Source organism: Choloepus didactylus, chromosome 9 (genome assembly GCF_015220235.1).
Source record: "Choloepus didactylus isolate mChoDid1 chromosome 9, mChoDid1.pri, whole genome shotgun sequence".
Lineage (NCBI taxonomy): Eukaryota > Metazoa > Chordata > Mammalia > Pilosa > Megalonychidae > Choloepus > Choloepus didactylus.
The window spans coordinates 29007412-29027184 of record NC_051315.1 but is presented as its reverse complement, the minus strand read 5'-3'; the positions used below and the strand labels follow the sequence as shown (position 1 = coordinate 29027184).

Genomic DNA, 19773 nt, shown 5'->3' with positions numbered 1-19773 from the left:
GATGAACCTTTAAAACAGTATGTTAAGTGAAATAAGACAGATACACTAGGATCACACAATATGATTCCACTAACATGAATTATCTAGAGTAAGCAAATTCATAAAGACAAAGTAGATTACAGGCAACTGAGGATTTATTGCTTTAATGGGTACAGAGTTTCTGTTTGGGGTAATGAAAAACTTGATAATGAATACCGGTGATGGTAGCACAACACTGTTAATGTAATTGTCACTGAATTGTACACTAAAAATAGGAAATTTTATGAAAAAAAAGACAATTTTTTTTACTATCTTTTTGAAAAGACCATGACATAAGGCAGCTGTCTATATGAAATATATTTTTACTTGTGTCCTGTATAAAATTCTCTACCAACCTTCGAAACTTCTTTCCAAATAACATCTCAGTAAAGCTAGTTTTCATCCTCCCAACCATGCATATTTTCTACCTCCTTGAAATTTCATAGCACTCTGTGATATGATGGCTTTTATCTTACTGTTTTTTTTATATGTTCATGAGTTAGAAGTGTGTCTCTACTAGGCCTTTTGCTCCACAAGGTCAGGAATTTGTCTTTATCATCTTTCTACAATTTTTCATAGCTAGCTGAGCACATAATTCTCAATAAATATTTGCTGAATTGAATTGAAGCCAAACATTGCTAGAGAAATAAATATGTATGTGCTATTAGAGATTAGTAGCATCGAAATTAAAAGAAAAGATTGCAGTTCAAAGATCAGAATTCAAAAAGGCATTATAAATATATTATTGAGTAAATGCATTTAGATTCTCTCAAAGATTCATTTTTCTACATACTCATATTCTTAACATTAACTGACAGTCATATTCCAGAACAGAAGTCATTCTGTTAGAGAGTGCATTAGTTTTTATTAAGATAAAAGCAAGGCAAGCAGTTTATAAAAAGATTTATTTTGGGAAATCAGCTCATTTTCTAGACATTCATAGAAACTCTTAATTTTCCTGTAGCTGTTGACTTTGTTGTGGCTTTTAACCTAAACTGTATATTTCAAGTAACACAAATAAAAACAGTTCCTATACTAACCTATGTGTGTATGTGTGTGTGTGATTATACTGCCACTATGCCAGCATGCTGTTTTTTGTTATTTCTAGGGTTTTTGTTGTTGTTGTTACTTGGTCATTCTTACTTTCTTTACTTAAAAGGCAAAGCTACAGTTACTATAATACTGTCTTGCATACAAGTTTAAAACAGCATTATAAATAATTCAGAATATATTACATAGAACGCAACTTGATAATAATCAACTACTATTTTCAGCATATAATGTATTTTTTTATCATCATTTTATTGAGATATATTCACATACCACGCAGTCATACAAAACAAATCGTACTTTCGATTGTTTACAGTACCATTACATAGTTGTACATTCATCACCTAAAGCAATCCCTGACACCTTCATTAGCACACACACAAAAACAACAAGAATAATAATTAGAGTGAAAAAGAGCAATTGAAGTAAAAAAGAACACTGGGTACCTTTGTCTGTTTGTTTCCTTCCCCTATTTTTCTACTCATCCATCCATAAACTAGACAAAGTGGAGTATGGTCCTTATGGCTTTCCCAATCCCATTGTCACCCCTCATAAGCTACATTTTTATACAACTGCCTTCGAGATTCCTGGGTTCTGGGTTGTAGTTTGATAGTTTCAGGTATCCACCACCAGCCACCCCAATTCTTTAGAACCTAAAAAGCGTTGTCTAAAGTGTACGTAAGAGTGCCCACCAGAGTGACCTCTCGGCTCGTTTTGGAATCTCTCTGCCACTGAAGCTTATTTCATTTCCTTTCACATCCCCCTTTTGTTCAAGAAGATGTTCTCCGTCCCACGATGCCGGGTCTACATTCCTCCCCAGGAGTCATATTCCACGTTGCCAGGGAGATACACTTCCCTGGGTGTCTGATCCCACGTAGGGGGGAGGGCAGTGATTTCACCTTTCAAGTTGGCTTAGCCAGAAAGAGAGGGCCACATCTGAGCAACAAAGAGGCATTCAGGAGGAGACTCTTAGGCACAAATATAGGGAGGCCTAGCCTCTCCTTTGCAGCAACCGTCTTCCCAAGGGTAAAACTTATGGTAGAGGGCTCAACCCATCAAACCACCAGTCCCCTACGTCTGTGGTCATCTTAGCAACCATGGAGGTGGGGTAGGCGAATACCCCTGCATTCTCCACAGGCTCCTCAAGGGGGCACTACATCTTTTTTTTTCCTTGTTTTTCTTTTTTTTTTTTTTTTTAACTTTCCCTTCTTTTTTAAATCAACTGTATGAAAAAAAAAGTTAAAAAGAAAACAAACATACAATAAAAGAACATTTCAAAGAGACCATAACAAGGGAGTAAGAAAAAGACAACTAACCTAAGATAACTGCTTAACTTCCAACATGTTCCTACTTTACCCCAAGAAAGTTACATAATATAGCAACATTTCTGTGAACTTGTTCCTACTATATCCATCAGAAATTAACAGACCATAGTCATTTCTGGGCATCCCCTGAACGTTAAATAGCTTATCTGTTCTTCTTGGATTCTTGTTCCCCCTTCCTTAATTGCTCTCTACTGCTAGTTCCCCTACATTCTACATTATAAACCATTTGTTTTACATTTTTCAAAGTTCACATTAGTGGTAGCATATAATATTTCTCTTTTTGTGCCTGGCTTATTTCGCTCAGCATTATGTCTTCAAGGTTCATCCATGTTGTCATATGTTTCACAAGATGGTTCCTTCTTACTGCCGAATAGTATTCCATCGTGTGTATATACCACATTTTATTTATCCACTCATCTGTTGAAGGACATTTGGGTTGTTTCCATCTCTTGGCAATTGTGAATAATGCTGCTATGAACATTGGCGTGCAGATATCTGTTCGTGTCACTGCTTTCCGATCTTCCGGGTATATACCGAGGAGTGCAATCGCTGGATCGAATGGTAGCTCTATATCTAGTTTTCTAAGGAACTGCCAGACTGACTTCCAGAGTGGCTGAACCATTATACAGTCCCACCAACAATGAATAAGAGTTCCAATTTCTCCACATCCCCTCCAGCATTTGTAGTTTCCTGTTTGTTTAATGGCAGCCATTCTAACCGGTGTTAGATGGTATCTCATTGTGGTCTTAATTTGCATCTCTCTAATAGCTAGTGAAGCTGAACATTTTTTCATGTGTTTCTTGGTCATTTGTATTTCCTCTTCAGAGAACTGTCTTTTCATATCTTTTGCCCATTTTATAATTGGGCTGTCTGTACTATTGTCATTGAGTTGTAGGATTTCTTTGTATATGCAAGATATCAGTCTTTTGTCAGATACATGGTTTCCAAAAATTTTTTCCCATTGAGTTGGCTGCCTCTTTACCTTTTTGAGAAATTCCTTTGAGGTGCAGAAACTTCTAAGCTTGAGGAGTTCCCATTTATCTATTTTCTCTTTTGTTGCTTGTGCTTTGGGTGTAAAGTCTAGGAAGTGGCCTCCTAATACAAGGTCTTGAAGATGTTTTCCTACATTATCTTCTAGGAGTTTTATGGTACTTTCTTTTATATTGAGATCTTTGGTCCATTTTGAGTTAATTTTTGTGTAGGGGGTGAGGTAGGGGTCCTCTTTCATTCTTTTGGATATGGATATCCAACTCTCCCAGCCCCATTGTTGAAAAGACCATTATGGCTCAGTTCGGTGACTTTGGGGGCCTTATCAAAGATCAGTCGGCCATAGATCTGAGGGTCTATCTCTGAATTCTCAATTCGATTCCATTGATCTATATGTCTATCTTTGTGCCAGTACCATGCTGTCTTGGCAACTGTGGCTTTATAATAAGCTTCAAAGTCAGGGAGTGTAAGTCCTCCCACTTCGTTTTTCTTTTTTAGAGTGTCTTTAGCAATTCGAGGCATCTTCCCTTTCCAAATAAATTTGATAACTAGCTTTTCCAAGTCTGCAAAGTAGGTTGTTGGAATTTTGATTGGGATTGCATTGAATCTGTAGATGAGTTTGGGTAGAATTGACATCTTAATGACATTTAGCCTTCCTATCCATGAACATGGAATATTTTTCCATCTTTTAAGGTCCCCTTCTATTTCTTTTAGTAGAGTTATGTAGTTTTCTTTGTATAGGTCTTTTACATCTTTGGTTAAGTTTATTCCGAGGTACTTGATTTTTTTAGTTGCTATTGAAAATGGTATCTTTTTCTTGAGTGTCTCTTCAGTTTGTTCATTTCTAGCATATAGAAACATTACTGACTTATGTGCATTAATCTTGTATCCCGCTACTTTGCTAAATTTGTTTATTAGCTCTAGTAGCTGTATCGTCAATTTCTCAGGGTTTTCTAGATATAAGATCATATCATCTGCAAACAATGACAGTTTTACTTCTTCTTTTCCAATTTGGATGCCTTTTATTTCTTTGTCTTGCCGGATTGCCCTGGCTAGCACTTCCAGCACAATGTTGAATAACAGTGGTGACAGCGGGCATCCTTGTCTTGTTCCTGATCTTAGAGGGAAGGCTTTCAGTCTCTCACCATTGAGTACTATGCTGGCTGTGGGTTTTTCATATATGCTCTTTATCATGTTGAGGAAGTTTCCTTCAATTCCTACCTTTTGAAGTGTTTTTATCAAAAACGGATGTTGGATTTTGTCAAATGCTTTTTCAGCATCTATTGAGATGATCAATTGATTTTTCCCTTTTGACTTGTTAATGTGTTGTAATACATTGATTGATTTTCTTATGTTGAACCATCCTTGCATGCCTGGAATGAACCCCACTTGGTCATGGTGTATGATTTTTTTAATGCGTCTTTGGATTCGATTTGCAAGTATTTTGTTGAGGATTTTTGCATCTATATTCATTAGGGAGATTGGCCGGTAGTTTTCCTTTTTTGTAGCATCTTTGCCTGGTTTTGGTATTAGATTGATGTTAGCTTCATAAAATGAGTTAGGTAGTGTTCCATTTTCTTCAATGTTTTGAAAGAGTTTGAGTAAGATTGGTGTCAGTTCTTTCTGGAAAGTTTGGTAGAATTCCCCTGTGAAGCCATCTGGCCCTGGGCATTTATTTGTGGGAAGATTTTTGATGACTGATTGGATCTCTTTGCTTGTGATGGGTTGGTTGAGGTCTTCTATTTCTTCTCTGGTCAGTCTAGGTTGTTCATATGTTTCCAGGAAATTGTCCATTTCCTCTACATTATCCAGTTTGTTGCCATACAGTTGTTCATAATATCCTCTTATAATTTTTTTAATTTCTTCAGGATCTGCAGTTATGTCACCTTTTTCATTCATTATTTTGTTTATATGGGTCTTCTCTCTTTTTGATTTTGTCAGTCTAGCTAGGGGCTTGTCAATCTTGTTGATCTTCTCAAAGAACCAACTTTTGGTGATATTTATCCTCTCTATTGTTTTTTTGTTCTCTATGTCATTTATTTCTGCTTTAATCCTTGTTATTTCTTTTCTTGTACTTGGTTTAGGATTGGTTTGCTGTTCATTTTCTAGCTTCTTCAGTTGATCCATTAGTTCTTTGATTTTGGCTCTTTCTTCCTTTTTAATATATGCGTTTAGTGCTATAAATTTCCCCCTTAGCACTGCTTTTGCTGCATCCCATAGGTTTTGGTATGTTGTGTTCTCATTTTCATTCGTCTCTATATATTTAGCAATTTCTCTTGCTATTTCTTCTTTAACCCACTGATTGTTTAGGAGTGTGTTGTTTAACCTCCAGGTATTTGTGAATTTTCTAAGTCTCTGATGGTTATTGACTTCTAATTGTATTCCATTGTGGTCAGAGAATGTGCTTTGAATAATTTCAATCTTTTTAAATTTGTTGAGGCTTGTTTTATGTCCCAGCATATGATCTATTCTGGAGAAAGTTCAGTGAGCACTACAAAAGTATGTGTATCCTGGTGATTTGGGATGTAATGTCCTGTAGATGTCTGTTAAATCTAATTCATTTATCAGATTGTTTAGATTTTCAGTTTCCTTATTGGTCTTCTGTCTGGTTGATCTATCTATAGGAGAGAGTGATGTGTTGAAGTCTCCCACAATTATTGTGGAAACATCAATTGCTTCCTTTAGTTTTGCCAGTGTTTCTCTCATGTATTTTGTGGCACCTTGATTGGGTGCATAGACATTTACGATTGTTATTTCTTCTTGCTGAATTGCCCCTTTTATTAGTATGTAGTGGCCTTCTTTGTCTCTCAAAACATCCCTGCATTTGAAGTCTATTTTATCTGAGATTAATATTGCTACACCTGCTTTCTTTTGGCTGTAGCTTGCATGAAATATTTTTTTCCATCCTTTCACTTTCAGTTTCTTTGTGTCCCTGTGTCTAAGATGAGTCTCTTGTATGCAACATATTGATGGTTCATTTTTTTTGATCCATTCTGCGAATCTATATCTTTTAATTGGGGAGTTTAATCCATTTACATTCAACGTTATAACCGTGAAGGCATTTCTTGAATCGGCCATCTTATCCTTTGGTTTATGTTTGCCATATTTTTCCCTCTATTAATATCCTTTATTGTACCCATACTGAATCTCATTAGTACTGAACCTTTCTCCAAGTCTCTCTGTCCTGTCTTTGTTTCTCTGTCTGTAGGGCTCTCTTTAGTATCTCCAGTAGGGCAGGTCTCTTGTTAGCAAATTCTCTCAGCATTTGTTTGTCTGTGAAAAATTTAAGCTCTCCCTCAAATTTGAAGGAGAGCTTTGCTGGATAAAGTATTCTTGGCTGGAAATTTTTCTCACTCAGAATTTTAAATATATCGTGCCACTGCCTTCTTGCCTCCATGGTGGCTGCTGAGTAGTCACTACTTAGTCTTATGCTGTTTCCTTTGTATGTGGTGAATTGCTTTTCTCTTGTTGCTTTCAGAACTTGCTCTTTCTCTTCTGTGTTTGACAGTGTGATCAATATATGTCTCAGAGTGGGTTTATTTGGATTTATTCTATTTGGAGTTCGCTGAGCATTTATGATTTGTGTATTTATGTTGTTTAGAAGATTTGGGAAGTTTTCCCCAACAATTTCTTTGAATACTCTTCCTAGACCTTTACCCTTTTCTTCCCCTTCTGGGACACCAATGAGTCTTATATTTGGACGTTTCATATTATCTATCATATCCCTGAGGTCCATTTCGATTTTTTCAATTTTTTTCCCCATTCTTTCTTTTATGCTTTCATTTTCCATTCTGTCATCTTCCAGGTCACTGATTCGTTGTTCAACTTCCTCTAGTCTTGTACTATGAGTGTCCAGACTCTTTTTAATTTGTTCAACAGTTTCTTTAATTTCCATAAGATCATCCATTTTTTTATTTAGTCTTGCAATGTCTTCTTTATGCTCTTCTAGAGTCTTCTTGATTTCCTTTATATCTCGTACTATGGTCTCATTGTTCATCTTTAGTTCTTTGAGTAGCTGCTCTAGGTGCTGTGTCTCTTCTGGTATTTTGATTTGGGTGCTTGGGCTTGGGTTATCCATATCGTCTGGTTTTTTCATATGCTTTATAATTTTCTGTTGTTTTTGGCCTCGTGGCATTTGCTGAACTTGATAGGGTTCTTTTAGGGTTTGTAGACCTATTGAAGTCCTTATCTCTAATTTATCAGATCTACAGCTTCGTGGAGTACACTTTCTCTAACTAACCAGCAGGTGGCGTCCACGAGCCACCTGTTCTCCACAAGCCAGTTCTCCCCTGCTTAGCCTTTTTGGTGAGTGGGGGAGTGAGTCTTGTGGGGCCCAATTGGTGTACCAAGCTTGCGTGTGTAGTTGGTGTTGCCCGCCCTGTATGTGGGGCGTGTTTCTGGGCAGTCAGGGAGGGGGGGGTGGCTCTAACAATCAAATCTCCCTGGTGATCCTAGAGTTTTAAAGCTGCTGCAATAGTCTAATCCTTCAGTTCAGTCCTGCCACAGTTTGTCTCTGCCACTGACCCACAAGTCCTTGGTATTGGCGTATGGCTCCTGAGACTTGCAAGTGGGCCCCTCTTCCAGGCTGTGCACCCCGGGTCCTCTGTTGAGGGATGACTGTGCTATGTCACAGGTGAGTGCCGTCCCCCCAGGGCAGTTCTGGGCTTCTGGGCTGTGTAGGGAGGCTCCCAGTCTGCTCAAATAATGGCTGAATGGGGCTTTGTTAATTCACACTGCTCCACCTTCCCAGCTCTGGGACATTCAGCTGAGGTTGCAGGGAAGGCTAATGTCCACGCCCAGTTTTGTGGTGTGTGCCTGTTATTTGAAGCACTTCCATCACACTGGGTTGTCTGGGGCAGCTCTGGGCTATGGGGCTGGCGATGGGCAGGAGTGTTTCCTGTCCACCAGGATGGTGGCTGTGAGCGGACACCCCCCTTTTCTTGGGAAGTTGTGGTGTTTAGTGAATTTTCTCAGTCAATGGATTATTGCCTTTTGTCTCAGAGCTCTCTTAGTTCTGCTCTTGACTTGACGTGCCCAAATTGCAAGTCTTTGAAGCTTTCCGTATTGGGCTTCTTAGAGTAATTGTTTTAGAAAAAGAAAAAAGGATTAAAAAAAAAAAAAAGGGCCCTCCTCAGAGATCTAATGGGTTATTGAAATGCTAATAGACAAAGCAACCAGGACCATTAAGGAAAGGTCCACAGGGCAGAGAGATCAGCTTTTCTTCAGGATTTGCATATGCGCCTCAAGGCCTGAGCTCCGCCCTTCCCCTTTCTGTGTTCACCAGAACTCCAAAAATCCTCTGCTTTTATTTTGGAGTTTTTCGTGTTGTTTTTTTTTTTTCTATGCCTGTCTCCTCTCTGCTGGGCTGGCTGCTCTCAGATTCTCTGGTGTCTGGTCTCAGTCTATCTATGGTTGGAGTTTGGATCAGTAGAATGAGTTTCCGATAAGGGCTGCCACTGCAGTTCTCCCTTCTCCTTCCCGGAGCTGACAGCCCCTCCTCCCACGGGACTGAGCCTGGCAGGGAGGGGCGCGGGTCCCCTGGCCGCAAAAACTTACAGATTTCACTGATCTCAGCAGTTCGACATTTTCATGAGTGTTGTATGAAGTATGCCCAAAATCAGATTGCTCTGTGGTGTCCAGTTCACGCAGTTCCTGGCTTTCTACCTACTTTCCTGGAGGAGTAACTAAAACATACAGCTCACCAGTCTGCCATCTTACCCCACCCTTGTATTTTTAAGAAAGAATAAGTAAACTTTCATTGAACCTAATTGTGTGCATAAAAATAACATTTTTAAAGATTTGAGTTTTTTAGTATTGGATATTTATTATTATAGTATGTCGTTATTCTTAATCTCTAATTGCTTTAAGCATACCAATTTGCCTTAAGTCTCAAGTTCCTTATATATAAAAAAGGGAGCATAAACAGGGAAATCTGTAATATTTGTTCTAAAGATTTTATGCCCAATGACTTCACAAGATAAGGATTTGTCTTGATGTAAACCCAGTAAAAACCAACATTCTTTAACCATATTTACTGAGATCAGTTGCTTTTTGGTTTTACCAAATTAATGATCATGAATTAGAAATTGGATTAAACTTAGTATGTCAGGGATGTTCCCTTGTATACATATTTTGTAAGAATGAAAACCAAATATCTAAGAAAAGGAGAAGCAGTTAAGCTTCAAACATCCCCTGTAAAATCATTACTAGAATGTGGCTATTTAAACTTGTAAATGTTACATGAGATATTTATTTGTAATTTATATCTAGTAACATAAACTGCATTGAAGTAAATAGACTCATTTTAATGTGATTTTTCTTTACCTTTTCCAGGCAGTGTTTAGGTCAGGGATGGCAAATAAATCACTGATAGTGATTAATGGATGGGTTTGTTGAAACGATTCTAAAGTCATTCTGGAGTAAATGACTAAGAGTATCATAATGGATTAGTGATGTCTGGGGGCAAAAAGGAAGTTGCATCTTGATTGACCAAATTATTTTTTCTTTCAAAGGCAATAATGAAAAACAAATCCATAAATTCTGTGTCTAGGTACTTGAGCTATCAAAATGTTAATTAACATGCAGTTGTATTCATGATTACCTGTTCTTGTGCAACTTAGTATACAGAACATTCTCTTATGAAAGAGCATGTATATATGTCTACTGTGGGGAATTAAAGTGTTATGGTTATAGATGTGACTGGAAGGGCAACTTCTGCTAAAATAAAGCATTTACCTAAATTAAGGTTCAAAAGGCACTGACACACAAAACGTATATTTAAAATTTACTTCTTAAAGTACTGTAATTAAACTGTCAATTAGTCACAGATACCATATATATATATATATATATATATATATATATATATATATATATATATATATATGGCAGGGCAATAACTTGAAATTAGAGAAAATATCAAGACTTTAACACCAAGAGCACTTAACAACCAGGGTAAGAACTGTTCAAATGCTGTCATGCAATTATATTGTCAAACTATCAGCAAACAGGTATCTCTGACTGATAACAATAATGACCAATTATTATTAGTGATTTAATTATAAAAATCAGATACATGCTGATTGTGTTTTCTTAAGGGAGATGTATCAACAAAGCATGGGTATGTGATGGAGATATTGATTGTGAAGATCAGTCGGATGAAGATGACTGTGAGAGTTTCTTGTGTGGACCGCCCAAGTACCCTTGTGCGAATGACACCTCAGTCTGCCTGCAGCCTGAGAAACTCTGCAATGGGAGAAGGGATTGTCCTGACGGCTCTGATGAAGGCGACCTCTGTGGTATTGCATGTTTCACTGCGTTTGCTTTTCCTTGGGAACTAGAACCTTTTAGTTCACTTGCTGATACTTATTATAGTTTCATTTATTCCTTCGAAATGTAACTTTTTGCACTAAACCCTATATACAGTTTTTCAGGCACTAGAAGTCTATAGAAAAAAATTAAATATGACCAGAAATTCCTAAAAAGAAAGCATGAAAGGCTAGCCAGTAGCCAACTTACTTAACTAATGCAAGCAGTGTACATCATTTATATCTATGGATGGTCAATGCTGTTTTCAGAATTGCACTGAATATTTTTTGTCAGTGAGTCCCTCAGAACAAGGGTATCTTGTTATTATTGATCTATGGGATGAGGTTTATTGCCACCCAGTGAATTTTGACATACCTTCTATTGATTACAATAGAAACTCTTTTTAGGAAGAGGAAGGGAGTAGATAATGAAACAAATTGAATACAGTCCAAATTTATGTACTTTTTCCCTCAGTTTTTTGGTCCTCACATCCTTGCTTTCTTTAGTATACTTTATCTAGTTATAAATGATGATTTGAATTTGATAGATTTTGAGCTTTGAAATAACTTCTGGCTCACCATTTCCTTCTGTCAACCAACACATATTAAAGAAAATTACATTTCCTTCACTGTGGGAAGATCAGAGATTCAGCATGGAGATTTTAAAAATATGCTTTCTAGATAATACTGAAGGTGACATCAATAGAGAAATGAAAAGTTTGCAGAGTGATAAGAACAATAATGAGATGACTTGAGACAGTGAGAAAATGACTTTAGGAAATGATGTAGCTGCCTGATTGAAAATAGGAAAAAGAACTAAATTTAAGCCTAAAGTTATCATATTTTTGATATCAATTGAACATTAATGGCATACTGAGCATTACAAAAAAAAAAAAGACTTTTTAAAATTTATGTAATAAAATATCCTTTCCTCCAAAGAGTCTGTGGTTCTATAAATTAATCTTGAAATGATAAATCCAACATCTTCATTTAGTGATGCTAAACTTTTATAAAGAAGATACAGACAAAAGAAAAAAAGAAAACAAAAACTAAAATAAATTAAACAGAAAATTTACAAGTAAAAGATGGCATAGTTTTTCTGCAGTCACTTCTTTCTCTTCTGGCTTGCTCTTCCTGAGAGTGAATTGGTGGATGAACATATCTTTTACATTACAATATGCAAGATTTGCACATGAAGGTTATAAAAACAATTGTAAAAGAAGGAAAATATCAATCTTCTTAAAAGTGAAAGTATGTTATAGAGTCTAGACTTTAACAAGCTTGAATTCTACTCAGTTTTTTCAAGTAATTCCCCTATACAGATGCAGGTCACTTAATCTCTTGAGACGCTGGTTTCTTTACCTCTAAAATGATTACAATGATGCTATCTCTCAGATAATCATGGTAATAATGACTTATGCACTACAGGTATTGAAAAATATTAGTTACCATCCACCTTTCCCCATCCCTTCAAGTTAAATGAAGTAAATAAAAGGCAAAGGAAAGAAAATAAGGTCATAAAAAAAAAAATGAAGAGAATGGTAAGAAAACACAGCCTTATTTTGCCATACTCCTTTCTCTGAATTGGAAAAGTGAAAAGGGAAAGAGGGGATTGCTTCTGAATTCATTTCTTTGTCTACTTCCAATGTGAAACCCATTTCTCCTTTGCTTAGCCATTATAGCCATCAGTTAGGGAGCTTTGTTCAAACATTTCAGAGGATTATAGAGTGGGAGAGGTTATAGGGAAGCTGGGTGGGGAGTACTAGTGAAGATCAAAAGGTATTTTTATCCTGATGGCAGTTCTGTTGCATATTGAACTCAAACAGGCTGCCTCACCCTGTCCTTTATGAAAAGAAGTTGAGGGAGGGTTAGAACAATGAAAAATCTTAAAAAAAAAAAACAAATACTGATCAAGAGATTGAATTGCTGTCTATGGTTTCATGTCATACATGTAAGGAAAGGAGACCCCAAGAAGATAAATCTCCTAATTCTACCAGAGAGATTTTTTTCAGGAATATTTTTAAAGGGTTCCAAGAGGAAAGAAATATGAACTTAAGAAACAAATGTGGAGAGATTTGACTCATTCAAAAATGAAGTTAACCTTTGAACCTTAAGCAAGGTTATAGGGGTCATAAAAAATTTAAAAGAAAGTTGCAGGATTCAATGATGGTCTTAGGGTTATGGAAAAATTGATAAAGGACTAGCAATGTAAAGTTGGCACGAAGTTTGTATATTCAGTTTTAGATTTAATGTGAATTTTGTTTATCCTAAAAGCTATGTCATAATTCCACAGCTTGTATTAAGAAGAGATACTTCTTAATACAAGCTGTTATTTTTTGAAAATAAGTTATATTTGAAATAAGCTAAGAGAGCATTGTAACATTTTTTTATTTTTACATGTTGGGCAGGATGACATTTCTTTGCAATAATTCTCTTGAAAAAAGCATATCAATTGAAATAAAATGGGGCAAATACTTTGAAATGACTATTGTTTTGAAACGATTGTGATTACAGATAAGTAAACACATTGGAGGAACCAAGAAATGAATCTATTTTTTCTTCTAAAATAATATCACACTTGAATTGAATTCGTAGAGAAAAAAGTTAATGAAATCACTTTCCTTTTCTTTTTACTTTAACTTCTTTGATAGTGACAAATAAAATGAAGAATGGTTGACCCAAAAAAGAATTTAAAAAACATAGAAAATATTTTTAAAAGCCTTACATTTCAGCCCAATTTTTGAACTGGATAAATTTCTATAGACAGCAGGACATATCTGAGATATATAAGTAAATATTTCTACAACTTGTCAATCATTAGGCAACAGTGTTTTTTAACATATCTCAAATGTCACACAATTAAACAAGTTTTTTAAGGCACTCAAAAAATATTTTTAAAGCAAAGGAAGACTTAAAAGCTGCTTTTGGCTCAAAGTACAGAGTAATAAGTAATAATGTGGTTGCAAAAAAATCTAATTTTCTTCAAGGCACTAGTGTGTCATCTTGAAATTTTCTATAGTGGACAATCATTGACTCAATTTGAGGAATTGTGCATTTGGACAATTTTATTAATTTTTTTTTTTATTCAACAAATATTTTAAACTTCATACTCTATGCTAGGCACTGTGCTAGCTGTTAGGTATCATTGGTAAACAGAACAGATATTAACCACACCTCATGGAGCCTACAGTCTGGTGATGGAATGGAAAAATAAATAAATATGCCAAAATGTAATTATAAATTTTGATGATTGCCATGGGGAAAAAGGTCTATTTCTGCATAGACCAATCACATTATCGATTCAGTCAATACTAATTGCTCATTATTTCAGTCAGAACAGCAGGTCAATTTTTTTTGTATGTGTATGTTTATATGCATATTTTTCATTATTTTTCCATGGCCTCAATGAATAAATCATGGTAACCAATATATAAAGCAAAATGTACAATTTACCTAATTAAAAAAATAATGCTGCAGCCAGTTTTAGACTAACTAATCTCTTCTGCATTATTACTATAGATCAGATTATAGATACAGATAAATATATATTATGTGTGTATACATAGCTACATATGGATGTATTTACCTGTTTATTTATAAACACTGGAGGAAGTCAAATATTCAAATATTCAGGCCATCAGTATGGGTGCATTCCTTTGGAAGCCCTCTGCAACTGATATTGCATAGCTGCTAAAAGGCTCAGCATAATCACTCCAGTCATAATAGAAACACTGAACTCATTTGACCTCTATGGGGTAAAACAAACTGTACTCCAGAGTTTTATAGAGCTGAAAATCTTCCACTCTTGATTCCTATAATAGAGAATTAAATTTGCTCATTAGAGGAATTCTCTCAGCATTCCCACCCAACCCCTGAAAAAAAAAAAAACAATCCAAGGAGGGCTTCCTTATATTCATTCATAATATCCTGGCTCTAATTGCAGGTTTAGACTTGAGCTCAATGATTAGGGTTTAACTGGGCTGAGCAATTGATAATGACCAATAACCTGGCCCGCTCTTTTATAGATGAATGTTCGTTAAACAATGGAGGCTGTAGCAACCACTGCTCCATGATTCCTGGAAAAGGAATTGTCTGCTCCTGTCCTGAAGGGCTTCAACTCAACAAAGACAATAAAACCTGTGACGTTGTGGATTACTGTAGCAATCATCTGAAGTGCAGTCAAGTGTGTGAGCAGCACAAGCACACAGTCAAGTGCTCGTGCTACGAAGGGTGGGAGCTGGATGTGGATGGTGAAAGTTGCACAAGTGTTGGTAAGCAGATGTTTTGTGAGCCTTGCTCGATTTAAAAATAGATCTTAAGGAAAAAAACCCCAAAACATCTTTACAAAATTTATAAAAGGATTTAACTAATTTTTGATAAGGTGTTTAATTCTAACGTGTCATTTTAAACCTACTCCAAAATCTTCTGGAGGGAAAATATTACAATAGTCCTTACCACACCGTTCTATCAGATTGCTACTATCCTATTATTTTGCCCTTAAACACTGCATTCATCATGGTTCTCTCTGTGGGTTTATTTTTGCATGCTCTGAAGCATTGACTTTGTTTCTCTCTGCATAGTTTTTTTTTAATTATTATTCAATTTTATTGGTATATATTCACATACCATACAGTCACCCAAAGTGTATAATCAGTTGTTCTTAGTACCATTAAATAGTTGTGCATTCATCACCACAATTAAGTTTTGAACATTTTCATTACCACACACACACAAATGAGAATAAGAATAAAAATTAAAGTAAAAAAGAACACCCAAAGCATCACATACCCTTCCTACCCCCCTATTCATTTACTTTTTTGTCCCCATTTTTCTACTCATCTGTCCATACACTGGATAAAAGTAGTATGAGCCACAAGGTTTTCACAATCGCATGGTCACACAGTGTAAGCTATGTAGTTATACAATCATCTTCAAAATCAAGGCTATTGGGTTGCAGTTCAACAGTTTCAGGTATTTCCTTCTAGCTATTCCAATACACTAAAAACTAAAAAGGGATATGTAAATAATGCATAAGAATAACCCCCAGAATGACCTCTCAACTCCATTTGAAATCTCTCAGCCACTGAAACTTTATTTTGTTTCATTTATCTTCCCCCTTTTTGTCAAGAAGATTTTCTCAATCCCTTGATGCCTGGTCCAGGTTCATCCCTAGGAGTCATGTCCCACGTTGCCAGGGAAATTTACACCCCTCAGAGTCATGTCCCACGTAGGGAGGAGAGCAGTGAGTTTACCTGCAGAGCTGGCTTGGAGAGAGAGGCCACATCTGAGCAAGAAAAGAGGTTTCCTGGGGGTGACTCTTAGGCACGATTATAAGTAGGCTTAGACTCTCTTTTTGAGTAACAAACTTCATAAGGGCAAGCCCCAAGATCAAGGGCTTGGCCTTCTAAATTAGTAGCACCCAATGCTTGTGAGAATATCAGTAATTCCCCAGGTAGGGAAGTTTAATATTTCCACATTTTTCCCCAGTCTCTCAAGGGGGCTTTCTGTGCTTAGTTTTTAAAACCTTCCAAAGTCTGGCCCTGCCCTCTGCTTCCTATTGTTATTTCTACTACTCTAGAAAACAACTCCTTGATCTGGATTTGTTCATCTTCTAACAGTCTGTTTAAAAAATATTCTGCTGATTCTCTTAGGTGATAAAGGATTTGGAATCAGACATTTTAATTCTAGTCCTCTTGCCTCTACATTCATTACGTATGTGACTGTATGCAGGTTATATAAAACTTCCTGAGCCTCAGTTTTCCCATCTGGCAAGTAACAATGTCTATTATAACAATTTCTCCTTTACAGCATGTTGTAAGAATAACATGAAGCATTTGTTACTGTTTCCCATGCCCATTAGGTGCTCAGTGAATGACGTCTTCCTCTCTTCTATTCCAGGTTCTTAGTCTGGATTTATAGGTCACTTAGTGGTTCAAAGATAGAACTGAAGGGGTCCATAAACTTTGTCTAGGGAAATCTTAAAATCTTATTTTCTTTAATCTGTAACTGAAACTTTCTGTCAATTGGTAATGTAGGCTACAGGCCACAGAAGTTGCAGCAACTATGACTTTGTCTCCCATAGAAATAACAGATACGTTTATATCACATTAAAATTGTTGCAGAAATCACAAAATAGCAATTACTTTCATTACTTCAGTAATGAGAATCATTGGTTCTTGTAATCTAGTGCATTGATAAAGAAGCACATGTATTACTAGATACAAAATTTTTTTTTTTAATTTTGATGATTGTATTTAAGTATATTTGGCTCCTTTGTAATCCTATGTATGCTTTTTTTTTTTTTTTTCACTTTTTAAAATGCTTTTATTACTCTGAAAAGTTTCTGAAAAGAGTCCACAGACATCCTCAGGCAGCTAAAAACTCCTACATCATAAACCTTTATTCATTTTGTATCTTCAACTTAAAGTGCACTTTCCTTTCTTGATCTCCAAAAATCCTGGATATTCTTTAAGACCTAGTGGAAATCTTTCTTCTTCAATGACGCTTTCTTCCAAATATTTTTGCTCTCCATTTATTTCTCCTTTCTATATCTAGAAGATATTAGCCATGACAATATGTGGTCACATTTTTAATTTGCTATTTTATATTCATATCTACCTTCTTCCTTTTATTCCTTAGCTATCCGAAGAAATAATAGGCAACTTAAAGCCAGAAAACAAATTTTAGATATATCTTTTTTGTTTAACATATCTAGTAAAGTTCTGGGAAAATAATATGTAATCAGTGAATATTATATTTTCTACAGAAAATATTAAATTATTGTACTCTCTATTTAACTTTTTTGCTTGTTTATTTTTGGTTTTGTGGTAATTTTTTGGTTGCATTCACGTGGCCATTAAAATTTGATTCTTAACGAAATAAATTTAATGGACATTTATTTCACTTTTTCTCCTCTAAGATTCTTGCACAGAGCAAACTGGCACAAGAGGCTGAAAACATAACAATTTGTTTTGATGGTAATAGTCATTTCATTCATACCTATGTTCAGAGTAGTAATAGATCAGATTTTGACTTCAGATATATTTATAATCATATTTTACATGAGAATATGACTCCACATCTATTTTGTAGATACAGATGATAAAATGATTGACTTATTTAGAGGGCTTTTGTACTCTATGAAAATTTAAACCATATTCAAGATTGAAAAAGTTCAACATTTGAATAGAAGAGACCAATTGCAGAGATAATTAATTCTTCTAATGGAATTGATCTCTGCTATTCTAAGCTCAGAGAGAAATTCTAGCTGTACCACATTGTTCCTCACTGTTGAAAGTGCTCAATTTTATTCCTGGCTTTGTTTATAATTTAAGGAGGAAGCAAAAGTGTACTTTTTCTTTTCAAGTTAATGAGAAGCTTTTCTTATGTAGGGAATTCAGCCTTCCTGAAACATGTAGTGTACCTAATGCTATTATGAGCACATATATTTTTATAGGTAAAAGAGGTTTTGTCTAGACATTGAATATTGTCTGATTTGATCCAATTTTGCATATATAAAAAAGGCTTTATGTGTGGATTTAGAGTGTTTTTCAATAAAAATTAATTTTAAACAAGGCTTTATTCTGTATCTTATTCATTCCATCTCTTTTGGAAACCTACAGCAAATTAACAGTTCAGTCAAAATGCATTGACTAGTAACTATTGGAATTTAAAAATAATGTTTCTTATTGCTTGCTCTCTTTTTTGTTCCTTTATTCAACATGCTTTAAGTGATTCCCTCTTTTTAAAATGTGTTCTTTTTATTGAATCCCATGCTTGTGCTTTTTGACATTTTAAAAATGAAGAATAATCCTAGTCTTAATGCTTCAAATTACAGCTATAAATCCCCCGTTCCTTATTTCCCTTAAATTTCCCTCTCTCCTTCTCTTGTATTTTCTTATTCCTTTTTCCTTTGTAAATTCTTTACAATGTAGCTGTTTCTGAATTGTTCAGTTGATTCTGTTTTCTCCTAGCTCACACCTTCATTTTATTATTTAAATATAATAATCTACCATAAAGACTATTTCTGTGATCTTTTTTTTTTATATCTACCACCCTTGCAAATATCACTTTTTCTGGGATATCTCAGTATTTAATCAGTTTCATATATGTTACCTCTTTAATTCATAATTTATTAACTATCTTTATCCTAAACTGTTGATTTTGATTACTTACAAATACCCAGAATATTGCTGCTGATGGCATTTCTTTTCTTTTTGCTTTCTCTGTACTTTTTGTTAGGCAGCTACTGGAAAAATTGCAGCATATTTCTAGTAAGATGGCACAGAACATTATGGAATTTCTTTTTTTATGTTCTCTTAGCCTAAATTATATTAGATATTCCCACTATTTTTCCTTGTTCCTATTCTCTCATTTTTTCCCTGTTAGATGTTTACAATCTTTTCCTCTTTTCCTTCCTTCCTACCCTCCTTCCTTCTTTTCATTCTTTTCTTCCTTCTTTCCCTTTCACTCTCCCTCCTTCATTTCTTCTCTTCTCTCTCATTCTTTTTCCTTTCTTCCTTCCTTCTTCCATTTTATCCCTAGAGCTCACTTCTCTTCCTCACCATTTTCCCCAGAAGAAATCTTTCTAATGTGTTTAATGTGTATATTTTGGTTCATAGATGTTTTTGTAAAATATATTTGCTGTTTTATTTATATTTGAATTTAATTAAGATAAATTGTACTGTTGTATATATTGTATCTATTACCATTTTTCAGTCAGCACTGTGTTTTTATAACCTTTGTTATGTGTATAATTAATCAGTTGCTTATAACCACTGTATAATATTATCATGGTAAGCACCCACCACTTTACCCTATACATTGTCCTAACTCTCTGCACAAATAATGTTGCCATAGATATACATTTACCTATATCCTTATAAATCTGCTTGAAAATATATTTGGGACCAAAATTACTGACTCATAGGATGTACGTATACATAACATGACTAAATATAACCATTTGTTCTTCAGAATAGTTGCATGGTCTAATCTGTACCAAAAATGTATTCCCTAGGTTCCTACATCCCTGCCAGCCCCAGCATTTTCCAACTTTTGAGTGTTTTTCCCCAATATAAAGGAAT

At 35.3% G+C, this 19773-nt stretch overlaps 1 protein-coding gene across 5 annotated transcripts in view; it reads left to right on the top strand.

The window, feature by feature from the left end:
• Positions 1–19773, top strand: part of LRP1B (LDL receptor related protein 1B) — a 1893223-nt gene that overhangs the window by 1186398 nt on the left and 687052 nt on the right. For all 5 annotated transcript variants that reach the window (XM_037849262.1, XM_037849261.1, XM_037849260.1 and 2 more), the window contains 2 exons: positions 10478–10678; positions 14713–14958. In XM_037849262.1, the coding sequence (XP_037705190.1) occupies positions 10478–10678; positions 14713–14958 (447 nt within the window). The remainder of the gene's footprint in view (positions 1–10477; positions 10679–14712; positions 14959–19773) is intronic.